Source organism: Rhinoderma darwinii, chromosome 3, assembly GCF_050947455.1.
Source record: "Rhinoderma darwinii isolate aRhiDar2 chromosome 3, aRhiDar2.hap1, whole genome shotgun sequence".
In the NCBI taxonomy this organism is placed as follows: Eukaryota; Metazoa; Chordata; class Amphibia; order Anura; family Rhinodermatidae; genus Rhinoderma; species Rhinoderma darwinii.
The window spans coordinates 379197079-379220641 of NC_134689.1; the positions used below are offsets into that span (position 1 = coordinate 379197079).

At 43.2% G+C, this 23563-nt stretch overlaps 1 protein-coding gene and 1 long non-coding RNA gene across 6 annotated transcripts in view; one reads left to right on the top strand and one right to left on the bottom strand.

Annotated features, from left to right (window-relative positions):
* The window catches only part of NSD3 (nuclear receptor binding SET domain protein 3), a 131901-nt gene that overhangs the window by 52052 nt on the left and 56286 nt on the right, over positions 1-23563 (bottom strand). For all 5 annotated transcript variants that reach the window (XM_075858827.1, XM_075858825.1, XM_075858830.1 and 2 more), the window contains exon 7: positions 18712-18812. In XM_075858827.1, coding sequence (XP_075714942.1) covers positions 18712-18812 — 101 coding nt within the window. The remainder of the gene's footprint in view (positions 1-18711; positions 18813-23563) is intronic.
* On the top strand, positions 11854-17127 carry LOC142750059 (uncharacterized). The gene is made up of 3 exons (XR_012882556.1): positions 11854-11928; positions 12466-12663; positions 15529-17127. It is a non-coding gene; the product is annotated as an uncharacterized LOC142750059 (long non-coding RNA).

Sequence of the window (23563 nt, forward strand, 5' to 3'; positions counted from 1 at the left end):
TACATTGCACTACGTAGGTAGTGCAATGTATTAGAAAAACAAATAAATCAGACAGTTGGACCTTCAGGTCCCCTAGTGGGACTTGAAAAAAAAGTGTAAAAAAAGTATAAAAAAGTCTAAAAAAAAGGGTAAAAAAATAGAAAAAAAAAAAATGAAAGTTTGAAAACATAATAAAAGTTTGAAGTAATAAAATAAAACAAAATCGCCCTGTTCCCTTATCAAGTCCTTTATTATTGAAAAATTCAAAATAAACCATACGTATTTGGTATCGCCGCGACCGTAACGGCCTGAGCTATAAAAATATTGTATTATTTATTCCACACGGTGAACGGCGTAAAACAAAAACCGATACCAGAATTTCTGGTTTTTGGTCACTTTGCCCTACAAATATTGGAATAAAAAGTGATCAAAAAGTCGCATGTATCCAAAAATGGTACCTATAAAAACTATAGCTCGTCCCGCAAACAACAAGCCCTCATACACCTCCGTCGACAAAAAAGTTAAAAAGTTATTGTTCTCACAACATGGCGACAGAAAAAATACATTCTTTTTACAAAAGTAATTTTATTGTGCAAAACTTTGTAAAACATGAAAAAGTGCTATAAATTATCGCCGGAATCGTAGACCCGCAGAATAAAGTTAACTTATAACGTTATATTTAATTTATAACGCATGGTGAACGCTGTATAATTTTATTTTTTTTAAAAACTATGCCAGAATTCCGGTTTTTTTTGGTTGCCTGGCCTCCCAAAAATTAGGATAAAAAGTTATCAAAAAGTCGCATGTACCCCAAAATGGTACCAATAATAACTACAGCTCGTCCCGCAAAAAAAAGCCCTCATACCACTACGTCTATGAAAAAATAAAATAAGTTAAGGCTCCAATAAGTCAGGAAATAAAAAATATGCAGTTGTGCAGGCCTGAGGGGGAACATTTCTTGTTTCAAGAGGCGATTTATCAAGGACCTAAAATTAGGGAACCAGGAAGGGGAGGGCCCAAACATATCTGCTGGAAGCGAGGGTGCCCACATTATACCAGGACAACACTTTCCTAGCAAAATTCTCCAAACTGCAAAGGTGCGGAGTGTGGACCAAAAGGGGGATAAGAAAGGACATTTATCAGTGCGACACCGGCCTGTGCAGAAAGGATTGCTTCACAGCGTAACACACATCTATGGATTATTTTATTGTTTTTTTACCCCATTATTATATCACCTGACTATGCCCCTGATGTACTCTGCCCAGCTTACTTATAACCCGACATTATAAATGGAAACACCAGCAATACTCAAACAAAACTACTACCAAGCAAAATCCCCCCTCCAAAGGCCAAATGGTGCTCCCTCCCTTCTGAACCCTACAGTGTGCGCAAACAGCAGTTTACTTCCACATATATGGCATTGTCATACCCCTCGAGAAGCCTTTTAACAATTTTTGGGGTGTGTGTCTCCAGTGCCACAAGCTGGGCACGACATATGTACCACTGAATTGGCATATCTATGGAAAAATATTAATTTTTAATTTGCACCATCCGCAGCGCATTCATTTATGGAAAAGACCTGTGGGGTGAAAATGCTTCCTACACCCCTTAATAAATGCCTTGAGGGATGTAGTTTCCAAAATGGGGTCACTTCTCAGCGGTTTCTTTTATTATTTCACATCTGAGCCTCTGCAATTGTGAACCAACACTTTGTAAATCGCCAAATTAGGTCTCAATTTTACATCGTACTCTTTCACTCCTGAGCCCTGTCAAATGTCCAGGCAAAATATTAGGGTCACATGTAGGGTGTTTCTAAAACCGGGAAACACAGCATAATAATTAGAGAGCTGTCTTGCTATGGTGGCACAAGCTGGGTACCACATGTTGGCATATCTATATAAAAATCCCATTTTCACTCTGCAACATTGAATGCACACTAATTTCTACAAAACACCTGCAGGGTTAACATGCTCACTACACCCCTAGGTGAATGCATTGAGGGGTGTAGTTTCCAAAATGGGGTCACTTCTGGGGGGTTTCCAATGTTTTGGTCCCACTGGCGCCCAGAAACCAATCCAGCAAAATCTGTACTCCAAAAGCCAAATGGCGGTCCTTCCCTTCTGAGCCCTGCAGTGTGTCCAAACAGCAGTTTATGACCACATATGGGGTATTGCCGTACTCTGGAGAAATTGCTTTACAAATGTTGGGGTTCTTTTTGTCCTTTATTTGTTGAGAAAATGAAAAATTTTGAGCTAAAACTGCGTCTTATTGAAGAAAAAGGATTGTTTTTATTTTCACTGCCCAATTCTAATAAAATCTATGAAACATCTGTGGGGTCAAAATGCTCACTACACCCCTAGATGAATTCCTCAAGGGGTGTAGTTTGCTAAATGGAGTCACTTCTTGGGCGATTTCATTGTTTTGTCCCTTCAGGTGATTTGCAAATGTGACATGACCTCCGCAAACCATTCCTGCTAAATGTGTTCTCCAAAAGCCAAATAGTGCTCTTTCCCTTCTCAGCCACGCCGTGTCTCCAAACAGCCGTTTATGACCACATGTGGGATATTGTTTTACTCGGGAGAAATTGCATTACAAATTTTGCGATGCTTTTTCTCCTTCAGTCCTTGTGGAAATGAGAAAAAATTAGCTAAATCTACATTTTCTTTGAAAAAATTTAGATTTTCATTTTCAGAGCCTATTTCCAATAATTTCTGCAAAAAAACCTGTGGGGTCAAAACGCTCACTATACATCTAGATAATTTCCTGAATGGGTGTAGTTTCCAAAATGGGGTCACTTGTGGGGGGTTTCCACTGTTTTGTCCCCTCAGGGGCTTTGCAAATGTGTCATGGCCTCCGCAAACTATTCCTGCTAAATTTGAGCTCAAAGCCAAATGGTGCGCTTTCCCTTCCGAGCCCTGCCGTGTGTCCAAACAGCCGTTTATGACCACATGTGGGGTATTGTTTTACTCGGGAGAAATTGCTTTACAAATTTTGTGGTGCCTTTTCTCCTTTAGTCCTTGTGGAAATTAGGAAAAAAAATAAATAAATAAATAAATCGCCAAACCTACATTTTATTTGGGAAAAATGTAGATTTTAATTTTCACGGCCTACTTCCAATAATTTCTGCAAAAAACCTGTGAGGTCAAAATGCTCACTATACCCCTAGATAATTTCATTGAGGTGTGTAGATTCTCAAATGGGGTGAGTTGTGGGGGTGTTTCCACTGTTTTGGCACCGCAAGAGCCCTTCAAACCTGACATGGTGCCTAAAATATATTCGAATAAAAATAAGGCCCCAAAATCCACTAGGTGCTCCTTTGCTTCGGAGGCCAGTGTTTCAGTCCAGTAGCACGCTACGGCCACATGTGGGATATTTCCTAAAACTGCAGAACCTATGCAATAAATATTGAGTGCATTTCTCTGGTAAAACTTTCTGTGGTACAAAAAAAATGGATTAACAATTTATTTCTGCAAAAAAATATGAAATCTGTAAATTTCACCTCTACTTTGCTTTAATTCCTGTGTTTCATCTAAAGGGTTAAGAAACTTTCTAAATGCTGTTTTGAATACTTTGAGGGGTGACGTTTTTAAAATGGGGTGACTTATTGGGGGTTTCTAATATGTAAGGCCCTCAAAGCCACTTCACAACTGAACTGGCCCCTGTAAAAATAGCCTTTTGAAATTTTCTTGAAAATGTGAGAAATTGCTGCTAAAGTTCTAAGCCTTGTGACGTCCTAGAAAAATAAAAGAATGTTCAAAAAACAATGCCAACATAAAGTAGACATATGGGAAATGTTAGCTGGCAACAATTTTGTGTGGTATAACGGCCTGTCTTACAAGCAGATACATTTAAATTTAGAAAAATGGCAATTTCTCGCTAAATTTTCACAAGTTTTTAAGTTTTTCACAATTAAATACTGAACGTATCGAGCAAATTTTGCCAGTAACATAAAGTCCTATAAGTCACGAGAAAACAATCTCAGAATCGCTTGGATAGGTAAAAGCATTCCGGAGTTATTACCACATAAAGTGAAAAACGTCAGATTTGAAAAATGAGGCTCTGTCAGGAAGGTCAAAAGTGGCTAAAGGGGGAAGGGGTTAAAATAAAATCAGTAGTGCTACAAAAAGTCTAGGTGCGGCCCTGGTCTAATGGTATATTCACACGGAAAAACCGATGCTTTTCAGTATTGTTTTGCAGTTAGCAAATCGTGGCAAAAACGCATGCATTTTTGGGTGCAGTTTTTGGCCTCGAGACAAAAAACATATAAATACACCCTAATGCCCCATGCACACGACCGTGCCCGCAATCACGGCCCGCGATTGCGGGCACGGCCGGCCGCCGACTGACCGCCGCATTTTCGGGCCGTGCTCCCATACAAAGTATGGGAGCACGGCCCACAAAATGCAAAAGAACGGACATGTTCCATAATTCCCGGAACATTTCCACTGCACGGACACCCTTCCGTAGTGCTACGGAAAGGTGTCCGCGTTCAATGAAAGTGAATGGGTCCGTTTTTGCGGACCGCAATTGCGGTCCGCAAAAACGGAGGTTTTTTACGGTCGTGTGCATGGGGCCTAAGGCGATGTTCACACGCTTAACAAAATACGTCTGAAAATACAGAGCTGTTTTCAAGGGAAAACAGCTCTTGATTTTCAGCCGTTTTTTAATCAAACTAGCGTTTTTTTACGGCCGTTTTTGGAGCTGTTTTTCTATTGAGTCAATGAAAAACGGCTCAAGAAGTGATATGCACTTTTTTTACGGGGCGTCTTTTTACGTGCCGTTTTTTGAAAAATGAGGTGTAAAAAAACGCCCAGTCGGAACAAATCAATGGGCAGATGTTTGGAGGCGTTCTGCTTCCCTGTTTACGGCCTGAAAATAGCCTGTGTGAACATACCCCAATACTGTAGTGATATTCACTTCTTGAGTCACATTCCCATGAAAGTAAATGGGAAAAATCACGCAAGTTAACAGTTGTAGGCTGTTCTCAGATGCAGAGATTTATCTAAATTGGTTAAAGGAAAAGTGAAGCCGTCCTTCGCAACCAATCACATTCCAGACCTCATCTGTCAGAGGGCGTTTGAAAAATGAAAACCGCAATCTGATGCCGGATACCTCCGCGGTGTCATGCTTCTAGGGGAGAATGACTCATGTAAAACAGCAGGTGATGCTACAGGATACATGGTTTTTTCCTTGTAGATTCATATAAGAACCGTGAGAAAAAAAACAAACAAAAAAACCTGTGAGCCTCAGCATAGAAGACTACGGCGACCATATTACAGCCTACACAACACGAATCAATAACGAATCAATAATACTGCTGTGTGCATGGGGCCTGAAGACTAGGACAACCCAACTACTTCTGTATTGTGACAGCAAAAGTTCCAGTCCAGAAATGCAACAGGTCTTGTGACCATCGGTGCAATTTACAGCTGCAATTTTTTTTTAGGCTCTGAGAAATTTATGAAACTTGCCCGATCTGTGCCTGCAACTTTTATTTTGTTTGCTGCTATACTTAAAGTGGTTGTCCAAGACAAGACAACGGATAGGTCATCAGTATATGATCGGTGGGGGTCCGACAATCGGACCCCGCACCGATCATCTGCTCCGGGCACCGTATGTCCATGCCGGAAGCAGATGGCTCCGGTCACAGAATAGTGGCCGTGCTGCAGCTCTGCTCCTATTCAAGAGAATAGGAGCAGAGCTGCAGTTCTGCAGCACGGCCACTATGCAGTGTATGGAGCCAACTGCTTCCGGCTCCAACTACTGCATACCCGTCATAACATCCGATGCCCAGAGGCAGCCGAAGCAGCTGATCGGTGCGGGGTCCATATGTCGGACCCACACTGATCATACACGGATGACCTATCCTGTAGATAGGTCGTGGACAACTACTTTAATATCACTAGCAATGGAAAAATGGAGAAACATAAATGGGTAAAAAAAAGTTACAAGATTAAAATTGCACGCCAGTTTCATGATATGGCTTGGTGTGACTGCTACAAGGATCTGCTCTATATAAGTCCCTTAGTAAATCTAGCATTAAAAGGGTATTCCCATCTTACACATGTCATAAATATATCTGATAGGTGAGGGTCCCCGAGGTCCGATATTTCCTTTGAAGTCTATGAGAGAGCCCAATTCTCTAAGTTTCGATAGAGAGCCAAATGCAAGCGCGGTCACTTCTCCATTGTGCACATGCCAGAAATGTCCAAGATGGGAATTATAAAGGTTCATTCAGATGGTGGGAACATCAGCAGAACGGTCAATAATAAATCTGATCCCATCAGGACAAAGGTTTTATTTGGTAAAGGTTTCCCCGTTTTCTGACCCTGATGGGATCTGGTCCCATTATCTGTCTCCCGTACAGATCAGTATTCCAGCCATCTAAAGCAGTATGTGAACAAGACCAAAAAATGGCAATAGGACCTTTATAAAAAGAAAAAATACATCCCACAAGTATATTGGTGCTCGCAAAGGCAAAATAAACGAATACTAAAACTACATCTCAGAGGATTTCCTGATGTATACCTAGTTCACCCGGAGTTCTCTGGCGCTGTTTTTAGCGCCAAAAATTGCCTCCCATTGATTTCAATGGTTGGCGGAGGAGTGTTTTCCCACGAGCGGAAAAAAGCGCTATGGGGAAAAAAGAAGCGAAATGCTCTTTCTTTCAGCCACTCCATCGATGACCTCCCGTTGAAATCAATGGGAGGCAGAGAAAGCGTTTTTTGCAGCGTTTTATAGCCGCGGTGCTCAAGGGCTGCAACCGGAAAATGCAGCGAAAAACGTGGCAAAGAAAGTGCAGGCTGGTCAAAATGTTTATTTTTTTTTTCTGCCTGCAAAAAACTCCATGTGAACATACGGAAGATGATGTATGCCGCAGTCCTTTTTTTTTCCTTTCTGTATCCCTTCGTATATAATAGGAGCTCTTTAGTATTCTTTATAGCAAAAAAAACAATTGAAATGCCGATACATACAGGCTCAGCAAATGCCAAAAGGACACCCTTTTGGCATATGCCACGTGAATATGTTCGACGTATGCGACGGGGACTCTTCCAGTGCACATATTAAACTTGGTTCACAAAATGTGATGTGAACAGAGCCTAAGGGCTCATTCAGACGAGCGTGCTCCCCATCCGTGGAAATAACTCATAGCACACGAACCCATGAAAGTCAGTGGGGTTATTCATACATGCGGGCTTTTTCCTACATAGGTCCATGTTTCATGGATTAGTTGCTAAAGAAATGCAGAGAAATGAAAAAAAAAAAAAAAGGAAGTTCTTGCAGAGGAGAATCACGGACGTGAAAAACGGATGCCACCCGCAAAGCACCCTCATGTGGAATGGAAAGCACACGGATATGAAATACAGTCTGTTATTTGCGCACGCAATCGGACATGCTCGTGTGTACAGAGCCTAAGATATATACAGATTTTTATCCCTTTCATCAGTCCCTTTCACCAGACTAAATATTTAATTTTGTTAAATATTTCAGGGCCACTTCGGAAAGCCAACAGAACGTTCTTGGTTGGATTTGAACCCATGCCCCTAGTGCTGCAAAGTAACAGTGCTAACCACTAAACCACTGTGCTGCCTACCAAAACCGTTTTACATTGGCAGATATTCTACCCGGTACCATTCCCCTTGTCAAGCAGATGATCCCCAGCACTGTTAAATCAGTGCTGGCAGTGTCAGATTGTGTAGGGACACACCTTACCGACGAGTTGAATAGTAACACCCAGTTGTTAATTTATGAATGCATTTCCAGGAGGAATAACAGAGGAATGGCATACCACAGAAATCCAAGAAAAGATGCTCCAGAATTGTTATTTCACGACGAATGCACTCATTTACTATGTCAGGAGAGCGGACATTAGGCTGCATTAGGAATAATAGATGGGGCTATTCACACGACCGATTTTTTGACGGGCCGGGAAAACCGGCCGTCAAAAAATGGGACATGCCCTATTTTCGGCCGGGTACCCGGCCCCCATAGAAGTCTATGGGGCCGGGTAATACACGGCCATCACCGGGATGTGTCCCGAGTGATGGCCGGGTCTACCGTCGCTCGTGCACACTCTCCTCCTCCTCCTCACAGCGCAGAGTGCATGTGAGGAGGAGGAGTTGATGCCATTCGGACGAATGGCTACGCTGGAGATACTGTGTGGCAGTGCCGGGGTGTACAGCAGGTGGAAGGGAGCGCTGCGCTGGCTCCCTTCCCCTGCTTGTTACGGTTCCCGACCGCTGGCTGTGTATTTTTACGGCCAGCGGTCAGGGTCCTTAAAACCCGAGCCATAGACTTTTTACGGCTCGGGTTTTAACTTGCTGCCCGAGCGATCGGGCAGCTGAGTGTCAGGTCTCCGGCTGTTAGTGACTGCCGGGGACCCTGAGGAGAGGATAGAAGCAGCTTTCGCTGCTTCTGTCTTCTCCGATGTCTTTTTTTCAATGAACGCTGTGTATATGAATAGAGACAGCAGCAGCGGCGCTGTCTCTATTCCTCCCGGTGATCATGTGACAGGTCACATGATCGCCGGGTGCCGTTAGTGACAGAATGCAGCTGGGTCTAACTAGACCCAGCACAGCCCTATTAGTGACAATCGTCACTATGAGAGGGCTGATTTCCCTGTAACTGGGGCTGCTTTCCCTGTAACTGGGGCTGCTGTGCAGCTCCAGTTACAGTGGAAAAACATGGTGTAAAGGAAAGAAAAAAAAAATTAAAAGTTCCAAAAAGGTCTTTTTTTGACCTTTGAGGGACAGACCATAATAATAAAAAAATAAGTAAAGTGCAAAAAATTAATCTGATTAAAAAACGGTCAGGGAAGAAACCGGATGCAAATCGGGTCCAAATCGGCCGGTAAAAACGGCAACACGGCCCGGAACGGATGCAAACCGGATGCATACCGGCCGGGAAAATACCGGCCGACACTCGGACCCTGTCGTGTGAATGAGGCCTTAGGGTATATGCACGAGTAGTGTTTTCAGGCGTATTTCGGGGCTTTTACGCCTCGAAAAACGCCTGAAAAAAACGGAAGCAGAACCCATTGATTTTAATGGGAAATACGGCGTTCTGTTCCGATGCGGTGTTTTTTACACCACATTTTCGAGAAAACGCTGCGTAAAAAGATGACCGCGAAAAAGAAGTGCATGTCACTTCTTGAGACGTTTTTCATTGACTCTATAGAAAAACAGCTCCAAAAACGGCCATAAAAAACGCCGCGAAAAACGGGAGTGGCTTAAAAAACGTCTGAAAATCAGGAGCAGTTTTCCCTTGAAAACAGCTCTGTATTTTCAGATGTTTTTTAGTAGGCGTGTGAACATACCCCAAGTATTAACCTTTTTAAAAAAACACTTTTTTTTCCAGATTTTTGCAGCGGAAACAAAGCGTTTCGCCGACAAAGTCGCAACACTTGCTATTTGTTGTGGGTTCTACCTTGAATTGGGGAAAACCCGCAACAAAAGAGCAACGAATCAGCAGCATAAATTGAAATGCTGCAGATTAAAAAAACGCACGAGGGGCAATTTATAAACGTTTTCGCTGTGGATTTCTTCTGCCGAATGTGCAAGAGATTTGTGAAACTCTCATTCACTTTGCTGGTACTGTGAATGTTGGGGAATTTCCACACAGAATTCCATTGTGGAAATTCCGCTGCGTTTACGCAACATGGGAATCCGGCCTTTAGAGAGGCTAATCTTCTCATTAACGGGGGTCTCATCAGGACGAACCTTTTTGGACTGAAGCTGGTCCACGATCAGGCGGATTGGTGCGGATCCGGAATCAAAAACCACTAGCGATCAACTGTTCACTGTGGGAAGCGGAGGCCAGACATACATTTCTACTACAGTGGGAAATGTAGTATTACATGGCGGCAGTCCAAATAAATGGCTGTCCATGGAAGGCATGGACAGGGCGAGCCTGCCAGAGTGGCTCCGTGCTAGCTTACGTGGGAGGGGGTAGGAATTCAAGTGGGAAATAATTACGGACTCTTCACTAAAAACCTACAAGTAAGGCCTGATTCAGACGAGCGTGTCCGTTTTGCTTCCACAAAAAACGGACAGTATTTAATGCATTTCAGTTCTGCGTGCCATCAGTGGCCGTTCCGTGTGGCATCAGTTTTTAATGTCAGTGTTGGTGCACATTTTTTTATTCATTTTTTTTTTCTCAGCATCTCTATAGCAACTGTTGCGTGAAACACGGAAAGCACGCGCATGTCCGTTATCTTCACGCACCCATAGACTTTAATGGGCGACGCGGTCCGCAAAAACGGGCCAGAATATTTACGCACAGTGAGTTTCACGCAACGGAAATACGCGGCATACAAAATCACGGACGTCTGAATAGCCCCATATTTTTTTTAACGGACAGCACACGGACGTATAGAACATCTACTCAGCTCAGCAAGTCCTTCATGTATAAGAGATGTGGTTTCTGCTGCCATTGTCCTTGGCATGTAAATGTACCAGAACATCTACTCCGCTCAGCAAGTCCTTCATGTATAAGAGATGTGGTTTCTGCTGCCATTGTCCTTGGCATGTAAATGTACCAGAACATCTACTCAGCTCAGCCAGTCCTTCATGTATAAGAGATGTGGATTCTGCTGGCATTGTCCTTGGCATGTAAATGTACCAGAACATCTACTCCGCTCAGCAAGTCCTTCATGTATAAGAGATGTGGATTCTGCTGGCATTGTCCTTGGCATGTAAATGTACCAGAACATCTACTCAGCTCAGGAAGTCCTTCATGTATAAGAGATGTGGTTTCTGCTGGCATTGTCCTTGGCATGTAAATGTACCAGAACATCTACTCAGCTCAGGAAGTCCTTCATGTATAAGAGATGTGGATTCTGCTGGCATTGTCCTTGGCATGTAAATGTACCAGAACATCTACTCAGCTCAGCAAGTCCTTCATGTATAAGAGATGTGGATTCTGCTGGCATTGTCCTTGGCATGTAAATGTACCAGAACATCTACTCAGCTCAGGAAGTCCTTCATGTATAAGAGATGTGGTTTCTGCTGGCATTGTCCTTGGCATGTAAATGTACCAGAACATCTACTCAGCTCAGCAAGTCCTTCATGTATAAGAAATGTGGATTCTGCTGGCATTGTCCTTGGCATGTAAATGTACCAGAACATCTACTCCGCTCAGCAAGTCCTTCATGTATAAGAGATGTGGTTTCTGCTGGCATTGTCCTTGGCATGTAAATGTACCAGAACATCTACTCAGCTCAGCAAGTCCTTCATGTATAAGAGATGTGGTTTATGCTGGCATTGTCCTTGGCATGTAAATGTACCAGAACATCTACTCAGCTCAGCAAGTCCTTCATGTATAAGAGATGTGGATTCTGCTGGCATTGTCCTTGGCATGTAAATGTACCAGAACATCTACTCCGCTCAGCAAGTCCTTCATGTATAAGAGATGTGGTTTCTGCTGGCATTGTCCTTGGCATGTAAACCTGGTTCTAGCATCCAACTTTCCCAGCATGCCCTCAAATCTGCAGATTTCTGTCAGTGAATGGAGTTTACTGTTTTAGTCACATGGAACAATACTTTTTACACTTATGGAAAATCTAGAATTCTGCATAAACCATGAAGAAGGCACAAAAAGACTATGACTAGTTTAGGTCATTGGGGCTGTACTCACCATTGTATAATGCCCTCACTTCTAATATGGACCGTAGAGATGCCCACTAACTACCTGCAGGCAGACAGCCTTGACCAGTGCCAGCAGTCAGCACCCGGTAATGTACGCAGGGAACTGGGCGGGACTAAACAACTTCCTGTCATGGTGTTTGCGGCAACCACCACTAGGGGGAGCTCACTTACATATAAATTTTTACAGCTCCCATTGAGTTCAATAGAGAGTTCCCCCTAGTGGTGGTTGCTTGCAGCCAAATTTGTTTTTCTGACAGTTTCCCTCAGCTCCTTAACGTTAAAGAAATATTATTATGAAATGATGGTGGGCATTACCTTTTATCAAACAGTACATTTGGCCAAGCTGTCAGTATGGGAACTATTCTGAAGTTTGCTATGGGGCACTATGGATTTGAATGTAATATGAAATCCAGTCAGATAGTCAATTTCCCCTAACGTCATGTATGATCCAGTCACGGAAGGCGCCACAGTGGAAACCGCTACCTCAAAGCTTTGCGTCAGGAAATAGGTGGGGTGGCTGCCGTGACTGGAAAAATTGCTATTTGGCAAAAGTGGTGACGCTGCAGGGTGTGGCAGGAGTCATGCAGACAACATGGCAGATAAGGTTCCAGTAAAATACCACAGCAGCTGTGTGCAAAATGCCACCTCAGCATACATAGCGCAGCCTTATTCACACAAGTGTATCCAATTTGCGTCCGCAAAAAAACGGGCCGTTTTTCCCGCATTGGACTGTCCATGTTGCGTCAGTGTGGTTTCCTTCTGGCATCCATTTTTCATCTGTGTTTCTCCTCTGCAAGCACTTCCTGATTTAACTTTTATTTTTTTCTCTACTTCTCTTTAGCAACTGATTTGTGAAAAATGGACAGCCCATAGACGTCATCCGTGTGATGTCCGTTTTTTCACACACTCAAAGACGATGAGCGAGTTTGTTCCGAAAAAAAAACCAGACCAGAATAGGACAGGTGGCGTGTTTCACTCAACGGACAGACGCACCGGGGAAAAAACAGGGATGTGTGAGTGGCACCATTGAGTTGCATCGGTCAGTGTACGGTCAGTTATTTAAATGGACAACACGCGGATGTGAAACACGCTCCGTACTACGGAATGGGGCTTGCAGAAAATGGTGGACACGCCGCAAAATAACTCCATTAACATGTATGAAACAGATTTTCCTCAGACATTTCTGAGGTAAATCTGCCGGGTGTGAATATGCCATAACGGGTCCATGAACATGTATGGAGATAAACCAAAAGGCACAGGCTGCAGCGGTATTCTCATCTAGAAGCAATGCATCTTGGGTAGATTTCCGCCATAATACAGAATGAGATGGAGAACGCCACTTATTTTCTCACTTTTGTGGCTTGATGTAAAACTAGAGGCACATGGAGGTACAGAAAGGCCCACAGAAGGCTATTGGCCCAATATTATGGATTTGTGCACACACATACAACTAATACTGGGGAAATTTATTAAAGGGGTTTTCCCATCTCGGACATTTATGGCATATCCAAAGGATATGCCATAAATGTCCAATAGATGTGAGTCCCACCTATCTCTAGAACGGGGGCCACTGCTCCCCCCCCCCCCCCCCGTCCTTCAGCCATGGACTTACGATGTAAATGTGTTTTCCGGAAACAGCCGCGCACATTTTGCGATGCAGTTTTCAGAACTTCCAGAGATGTGAATGGGAGTTATGGAAACAGCGTAGCACAGCAATGTTTCTATTGCTCCCGAGTTCCACAACAGCATAGCTCACTATCCTACGCTGTTTCCATAATTCCCATTCACTTCTATGAGAAATCTGAAAACAGCGTAGCAAAACACACTCGACCGTTTCTGGGAAAACCCAGCCACCTTGTAACTTCGTAGCCCAGTCCTAAGGATAGGTGCAGGTCTCAGTTGTAGGACCTGCATATATTGGACATGTATGGCATATACTGTGGATATGTCATAAATGATTGAGAAGGGAATTCCTCTCTAAGCCCTGTTGACGCAGAGTTTTTTGGCACGGATTTCGATGCGGAAACCGCTGAAAAAACAGCTGAAATCGCTCCCCCGCCCCATTGATTTAAATGGGAGTCAGAGGCGTTTTTTTTTCCCCCCGGACGGCTTCTGGCCGCTCACGAGGGGGGGGGGGGGGGGCAGCATGTCTTTTCTTGCCGTGGTTTGTACCGTTTTCTGGTGCACTTGCCCTTTTTTGGGTTTATTTTTTTTTAAGTGGGTGGGGTCCCAACAAATGTAGGCATTATTTACACGAGCGTTGCGCATCTCAGACGTGAAAAATTGCAGTTTTTCACGTCCGAGGTGCATCCGTGCTCTGCGCTGCGGGATGCGATGTCTCGCATCCCCATAGATGAGTCTATGGAGGGATGCGTGAAAAAATAGGACATGTCCTATTTTCTCACGGACCCTTCACACGGTCTGTTGAAACAACGGCTGTGTGAACGGCCACATTGAATTACAACGGTCCGTGGGACGGCTGTTTCACACGCTTGTGTAAATAAGGCCTTACTATTATTTATGCCAGAAAGTGGCGCAAATTATAGGAAAAACCGATGCCAGCTCCTAGATGATTTTAGCTTGTAGCGCACGAACAGACCAACATTTATTTTAGAAGGTTTGCGCCTTTTAATAAATTTAGTGCATCTTAGGGCTGGTTCACATCAGCGTTGGCTTTCCGTTGAGGGGTTCCGTCAGAGGTGTCCGTCGTGGAACCCCGCAACGGAAACCACAGCATCTGTTTGCATCACCATTGATATCAATGGTGACGGAAACATTGCTAATGGTTTGTTTTTTAGACGGAATCAATAGCGCAGTCCACTACACTATTGATTTCGGCAAAACTACAGAACCCTTGCACAACTGAGACAAACGGAAACCATTGGCACCGGATCCGTCACCATTGAAATCAATGGTGATGGAAAAGGGAAACCCATGGTTTCCGCTTGTGCCTGTCAGGGCTCTGCCATATCGCAGATGTGAACGAAGCCTTACCTGAACTTTCACAATTTAGCTGCAGCCCGGTCAGTCCCTTTGTACAAGCCTGCCATCTTACATTGAACTTGCTACTCTCCCCCCCCCCCCCCCTCCGCCCCCCATCCCCTTCAGCACACTCTTATACACTGCTTGAAACATTGCAGAGGCTGCTGTGATCACAGGACTTAAGAAATAGCAAGTTCCCTACAAAAATCGCTTGTCATTTCTTGTTTTGCTAAGATATTCAAGTTATTTTAGATATCTCGCAGGAAGGAAGTTAAAAGGCTAACTAAACGTTCCACAAGCTTTGATTGGTGGGGGTCCGAGCACTGAGACCCACAACTATCGCTAAAACAAAGCGGCAGAAGCTCTCATGCGAGCGCTGAGTCGCTTAGTTTCTGTTTGGCTTTTCTCGGGCTCTACATTGGTGTACACCGCTACATCAGCTTTGCGAGAAAAGCCAAGCAGAAATGAAGCAGCTCAGCACTCACACGAGCGCTTCTGCAACTTTGTTTTAGCGATTGGTGGGGGTCTCAGTACCTAGACATGTCCGATCAAAATTTCTGACATGTCACTATGAAATGTCAGAAGTTTGTTGAACGTTTAGTACCCCTTTAAGGCCTGAAGTGATTCAAAGGGTTCTTCTCATCTAAGACATGTATGACACCTGTCTCCTCTGGTGAGGTGGTTGCCTGATCCAGATGGAGAATCAATGAAGAGATGGACCCCCGTTCACAAGATAGGTGCTTGTGCCAGAGCTGGGACCCGCATCCATCAGACATTGGTGGCATATTCAGTGGATATGCCATAAATGTTTTAGATGGGAATAACCCTGTAAAGTCCCCCCCTACACTGCCCCATATTGAAATGGTGTGATGATGGAAACAAGCAAAACGTATACATAACATAGAGCACTTTTTTATTCTAGAGTAGAAACTTGGTGCATATCCTTATACGTTTTAACTTCTGCCACTTCTACATGATCTGTGGCACAACCAGACTCTACAATGGTTTATCAAATGACAAGTACAACAGTCACCGTCTGATTACCCGAATACCTCTACAAGGACAAGGCGGTGGCGCAATCTTCCATATATTTCTACTGTACTACTAGATTTCTCTTCTTTATTCTGGACTAGGGCAGGGGTTATATACGTTGAACATGAGATTCCAGACAATGTGGATCATCGGACGGGGTGCAAATATGTGTTGTGACCGATCATCTCCTGGATACCTTTGATGACCCCATGAGAGTAACGGACTCAAGTCCTTGTTACTGCAACCTTCTGCTGGATTCTCACTGGAAAACCTTTTCAGGACTGCCTTACCTTGGGTCCCACACAGATTACTATCTACAAGGAAATACTGGAGGTGTCTCCTGCAATGTAAGCTCCTGGGACCGGCTTTCCCAGCATAAAATTTCCTCACCAAATTTAACATGCACTAAATGTGAATATATTGAATGGAAAGAAAGAGCGATTTATGATTTTACAATAGGAACTTTTTGTGGGGTATGATCTGTACTGGTGTGAATCACTCTGTCAGTCAGTCCTCAAAAGAGACAACACTTGGATGTACCCACAAATACTGACCAAATATTTGTGTCCTAGATAGGAGTGGTATTACTCAGGATTACACCAGCTTAATACACTTTGATGCATTTTGCTAGGTCGTACATAAGAACACATGAAAAGTAAAATTATTAAGAGAAAGTGGCAGCTTCCATCAGCATGCTAGCTAGACCAAAATCCATCTAGGGCAATACAGTACATAGGGGTGTAATGCGTGGTGGTGATAAAGTAGCGAGAAGGAAATGCCGAGGATTAGTCTCATTGAATGACAATGTGGCTAATCCTCGCGCCGATCTGTGGCACACCCGTGGCAGAAATTCAAGGCCTCTGATTTCTGCCGCAAAAATACACATCGGAATTTAAGTGAACAGATGAGCCTTATTAGTAGTAAAATCTATATTAGAGTGTGACATAAACTTGGTATATTATTTATATATACAGTAAAACCTTCTTAAAGAGACCACCGCCTTGAGAAGACAACCCCTGATCTTTGTATGTTGGCCTCTATGTTAAGGCCAAGCCTCGGAAAACATTTTGGTGGTTGTCCCAAACAAGGTTTCACTGTGATTGCCGTAATTTTTTTTTCATTACCAATAGAGCTGGACTCTCAAGCATCTAAGGCTCAGACTGGTATTATTTCCAATAGTGGCTATTATTTTTGACGGCATAGAATAGCGCAGTCTCCATCGTTATTCTTCCTGTCAAAAATTGACGGAAACCCTGACAGAAACCTCAATCATAAGGTCAATAGAATCCGTCACGATTCATTGGCAAACGTGCAAAAAATTTACCTGTCACGGCTCCGTTTTGAACAGACGCCATGATGCTAATTGTGAACGGAGTATAATAGTAGTACAGATCAAGCTAAAAAAAACAAAAAAAAACAAAAAAAAAACATATAGGACTTGAAAAAATGGCAGAAAAAAAACACATTGTATAAATGTAATGAATAGTTAAAACACATTGTAACCGTTATAAAAGAAAAAATTAAGTTGGCATTTTCAGTAGATGATTTTATTAAAAAAAGACACAAAAAAAAAAAAAATGGTGTGTGAAGGAATCCAAAAGGAGACCTACCAGAATGAATAGATAAAAAAAGAAAAAATGGAGTGTATAAGTATGGTATTTATTTTTATATATCGTTTACTTTGCCATGTTATCATTGCTTACACGTACGCCCCCTAATGGCTTGAACAGTGACAGATGCGTGTTCACATTGATGTAGATGGTTCTTCGCAATGTCCCTTTGACAAAAACTATCAAGGAGTATGCAGAAAGCTTATCATGAGAACTACAAATGCTGCCATATTGGAGTCTGTAAAATAAAATCTAGCAGGCGAATAAGCTTTCATATTCATAATGTACACTAAATCCCCTTTCATAAATTAAAGGTCTACTTTAAAGGGTTATTCCCATACCGCTAGGATATGAAATCACTCTCTGAATGGTGGGGGTTTATAAACTATTCTTCATTGTTAGGCCTCATGCACATGACCGTGCCCGTAATAACGGTCCGCGGACCGCCACACGTATTTTCGGCCCGTGCTCGCATACAAAGCATGGGGGCACGGTCCATAAAAATCTAAAGATAGGACATGTCCTATCTTTTGCGGAGGCTTTCTACGGCCCGGACACCTTCCCGGAAATATATGGGAAGGGGTCCGTGGTCAATAAAAATGAATGGATCCGTAACTACGGTACGCAATTACAGACGAATTCTACGGTCGAGTGCATGGGCGTTACCATCTTCACAGCAGAACCCACTGTGCAGGGAATTGCAACACCGCTCGATTTAAGGGAATAAGGCCGTGCTGCAGCCGGGTGGCAGGAGGCACCACAGTGCACAGAAAACATAGAAGGGGACACATCGCTAAATCAGCACTGCGGCCACTTCATTCTCAGGATTGTTGGGTAGAGATACGCCAGCACATTGTGTGATGGGAATAGGCCTTTAATTTCTCAAAGGCGATTTAGCGTACGTTATAAATATGAAAAGGGAATAACCCTTTATGTACATCAGGCCAAAAGCACAAAACAGAAATCCGCAACCGTTATATACAGTCTCTTTTTCAAGATTTTTTTTCTTATATGTAAACTTACTGGAAAAACATAGAAACATTAGGCCCCCTGCACGCGGCCGTAGCCGTAATCCTGGTCCAATCCAAAGTATCAATGCCATTCTAATGTATGGCCGGGAAGTATTGCTACATGTACCTTGCAGCGGCTGCTGCAGGGAAAATTTATTTCTGGACGTAGCTATCTAAATGGAATCTGTACATTATAGCCAAAACAATTATTAAAAAAAAATCTTTAAAAAAACAAAAAACATAGTAAATAATAAAATAAAAATACAAGGCAGATGTATTATGTATGGTTTAATAGTACAGATTAGATACAATTCACGTCATCCAATCATACAAGTTATTCAGCCACACATTTAGTCAGAGAGGAGTTGTTAATGGGACAAGTAACCACAACCCGTGGACACCACTGACCTAACAACTGGTGATGAGAGAAAGCAAACTGGTCATGCAACCCACCTGCTCTTTTTTCACCTTCTTCTTTGGCACGGACTCCAAGGACTTCTCAGATTCTGAACGAGTCCGATTGGACCTTCTCTGGTGTTTCTTCTCAGAGGTTCCTAGTAAAAAGAAACTGTGTTGTGCATTAATCCATTATTGGGTCAGTGCCTCCAAGGACTGCAAACGACCCACCTTTGGTACAAATAACCAAAAAATGGTAACGGTTTCTCTTTTCACACGGTGCAGTCAAACCACATTTTTTTGGTGTGATTTTCACAAAATCGAAGCAAAATGAAGCAGTTTTGAGAAAATCATGGCAGAAAACAAACTATTTAACCACACCGCGTGAAGACCCTTAACCTGCCCCTTTCCTGCGGATTATGACAAAAATGGCCACCCTACAGAGCCTTGTCACCTGTATGTTCGAGATGTCAAAAATCTGCTCCCTAATACATACAATTCATACAAAAGTGTTCTTTAAATGGCTGCAACATGCAATATTTCCAAATGGGGGAAAAAAAAAAAATGGGTCTTCAGATCAACTGGAGATCCAGTGGTAGCTTTAAAATGCAAATAGGAAACATTTGTCCCCAATGTCCTTGTATAAAATAATTCAGATCCCGAACAAGAGCTGTGGGTGTCCATGGCCTGGATCAAATCAGCAATTAAAAAGATAAAAAAAATAATTCATTACAAATACACCAAAAAATGCAATTTAACAATGCATTAGATAAGAACACAGCTCCCAGCTCCACATATAAGGAATGCCCAAGACCGTACACAAGGATGTTGTAAGACTGATCGAAGACTTTGTTTACATTTGAGGCCGAGGACCCGTTTGCAAATTCCATCAGATTTGATCAGAGAAAAAGCGCTGCATGTAGTACAAGTCAACGCCACAGACACCATAATGGAAACCAGATGGACCCCATTGTAAGGCCTCATGCACACGAACATAAAAACGCCCGTAATTACAGGCCGTAATTATGGGCCTATAGACTTCTATTGGCCACGGGTACCTTCCCGTTTGCGTACGGGAAGGTGTCCGGGCCGTTGAAAGATATGGACCATGTCCTATTTCAGGCCGTAATTACGGCACGGGCAGGCCCATAGAAGTCTATGGGGCTCCTGTAATTATGGGTGGCTACGTGTGTGCACCCGTAATTACGGGAGCGTTGCTAGGCGATATCAGGGGATAGTCACTGTCCAGGGTGCTGAAAGAGTTAACTGATCGGCAGTAACTCTTTTAGCACCCGGGACAGTGACTGCCGCTGGAGTTAATAGTATTAAAAGTTAACTTACCTAGAACTCCCTGCTTCTTCCTCCTCCAGTCCGGCCTCCCGGGATGACATTTCATCCCATGTGACCGTTGCAGCGGTCACATGGAATGCCGCTTCATCCAGGGAGGTCGGACTGGAAGTCAAAAGAGGGACGCGTCGGGGTACGTATGAACTTCTTTTACTTTCAATCGCTGCGGAAACTCTGCCCGAAAGGGCTGCCCCTTCTCTCTATCCAGCACTGATAGAGAGACGGTGCTGCCGATTAGTGCAGAGAAAACGGGTCCGTAAATACTAGTGGAATACGGGTCGAATACGTGTGACCCATATTTATGCCAGTGTTTACGGGAGGAAAAAAAATGCATGTGCATGGAGCCTAAGGCTGAGTTCACATCTGCGTCCGACTAAAGGTATATTCACACGCCCTATTTACGGACGTAATTCAGGCGTTTTACGCCTCGAATTACGGCCGCAAAAAACGGCTCCAAACATCTGCCCATTGAATTCAATGGGTCTAACGGTGTTCTGCGCAGGCAGGCTTTTTTTTTTACGCGCCGCTGTCAAAAGACGGTGCGTAAAAAGACGCCCGCCTCAAAGAAGAGCATGTCACTTCTTGGGACGTAATTGGAGCCGTTTTTCATTGACTTCAATGAAAAGCAGCTCAATTAAGTCCGTAAAAGACGGCGCGAAAAACGCGTGCACTTGTCAAAACGTCTGAAATTCAGGAGCGGTTTTCGCCTGAAAACAGCTCCGTAATTTCAGACGTAATTGGCGTTGCCGTGTGAACATACCCTTACTGTTGTCCTCCGTCAGAGTAACAGAACAACGAAAATACCGGAAGAACCAGTTCTGTTGCACTACAGACACCACCATCAGGTGTCTATGGTTTTACCCGAAATAATAGCTCAGCATGCTGTGATATTGCTTCCCGTATTTTCACCGGATCTACGATGGAGGCCCCTAACAGAGTCTCCAAGGCAAACGTGAACGAGGCCTTAGTCAAGAGGGTCTGTCGCCATCAATCGTACAATGGATCCGCAGAGCGTTGCAGCTTCTGTTATAAACAAAAGCCACGATGTGAATGTAATTGTTAAATAATTAAAAAATATCCTTCCTTCTGGGTAGCGGTGGCACAGCACGCTTACATCAATGCAAACAACCATGTCAATAATGTAAATTATAGTGGTGGGACAGAGCCAGGGATAGGGAGTGTAGCACAGCTGAAAAGCAGCAGAGAAGACATAAAATATGTGTACGGCCTCTAGGCTGCATGTAGACAGCTATTATCGGTGTACAAACCTGTACATGGACTGATTTATGGGTCCTTAACATGGACCTTTAGGCACCATATTCCTCCTGAGATGTAATGCTGTAACACTGGAGGCAGATTGAGGAACAGTATGCGCCCATAGACTTCTTTAGGCACCATAATTGGGATCTGTTGGACACGGACCCCAAACACAGGTATGTGCACGAAGCCCTAATCTTATTACATGTAGGTTGTGCTTTCAACGATACATTGCCATATGATATGCGAATAGTTACTGCAACATGCAATGAAAGCACATAAAAAAACCTGCATCCATTTCAACCAACCCTGGACAAGCATTAAAGCAACCCTCCGGTCTCAGAACAGCTAGGATTCTGAGACACGCCCACTGTTTTTCGGATTGGCCAGAGCTGCTCACGTGAGCAGTTCTGTCCAATACTCAAACAGAGGAAGGGTCTCAGACTCAGTCTGAGAAGCGCTGTGGCCAATTTGTGACAACACAGAGGGGACCTTAAAGTGGCAGATCCAAAACAGAGGGGGGCAACTGGATGGCATCAGATATTATTACTCCATAACATTTCGAATATTGTCCAGAGACTGGAGGGTCGCTTTAATGCAGATGACACATGACACTTTTTGGAGGATAAAACCTATGGCAAGTGCAAAGTATCAAACCTGTGATTGTAATGTCATTATCCATGAATCTATTGTATGAACTTACCAGAAAAAAAAAAAAGGACAATCAAAATAAAAATGAATAATAAAAAAAAAAAATACTAAATTTTAAAAGTGACGGGTCCATCCAAATGTTTCTCAATCTATGTACGAGTGCAAATCATAACACCACTTCATTACAATTCAGCCGTCTATAATAAACTACATGTAAATGTTACGATGCATAATAACCGGTCAATAAAAGTCAAAACCAATATGTGATGAAAGTTCTAGCAATAGATATACCTAAGGATGTTACCGTATAGAAGCCTTGTCTGACATCAATCATTTTATGGTGAATGATAATGGATAGATGTGGAAGAAGTCAGTGGACCATGGTAGGATTGCACTTGAAATGAGATTGTATGATGTCATTGGACCATGTATCCTTTACTATTACACTGATTAGTCTTACTGTAGTAACCCTTTAAGCCACCAATAGGAAACATGGGTAGGAATGGATGCCTTTCTGCTTCTCAATCTTTCAGGACCCTCCTTCACAGGGAACAGTTTTCAGCTCTCAGCCAGTAGGAACTATTTCACACTTAACCAGATATGGTATCTCCAACCAGAATAAATGCATTACATTTATAGAGTTCAAAGGTTTGCTTTCCCTTTTCGGACAACACTTATGGCATATCAATAGATGTCCGTTAGATGCGGTCCCGGTGATAAGAGGGCCCCCGACCTACCTTCTATTGCTGGGCTCCGGAAACGGAGTTACGAGTTGGCTGTTTTTTTTTGGATAGAGCCGAGTGTTTTGCTACTCTGTTTCAGGAACACACATAGAAGTCAATTTGAGTTATGGAAACAGCAAAGCACAGCGAGCTACGCTGTAGCCCCGGAGTTCCCAAAACCGCAGAGTTTGCTGTGCTATGCTGCTTCTGTAACTTCCATTCACTTCTCTAGGATTTCAGGAAACAACATAGCAAAACGTGCTTGGCTGTTTCCGGAAAACCTGGACACTTCATAAGTCAGTGGCCAGAGCGCAGTGACAGAAGGTAGGACAGGGGTCAGGGGGCCATGTTCTAGACATAGGTGCGAGTCCCAGAGGTGGTCCCACATCTATCATACATTTAAAAGCATATTCTGTGGATATGCCATAAATGGGTGAGATGGGAACACCCCTTTAAAGGACACAAGTACATGAATCAATAGACAGCCTACCTCACTTAACTTACATACAATTAGCGAAGAATGGAATTAGCAACAAAGCCACGTGTGTCCTCTCTCTAAAGCCTAGCTCCAGTGATCCAATTAAAATCCTCTAAGGATATGATCCTCAGGGAGTAAATACAAGTTAAATGAGTGCGGCAGTTTATTAGATTTATTTACTTGCAGGCTGCTCACTCCATTCATTTCAGTACAGGACAGAGTAGAGGGAGACTTGAATTACTGTAGTACTTTACTTCCGCCCTGCTGTCAGCTACAGGAACAGATAGCTTAAAGAGGATCTGTCACTAATTTAGTAATGCCCTATCTCCTAGCTCATCTAATAGACGCTGTCACACTGATAACGATAGTGAAAATTGTGTCCCAAAATGCTTATTTAAAAAGTTATGAGCTTTTTTTTCTAAATATGCAAATGAGGCTATACTAGACAAGTGGG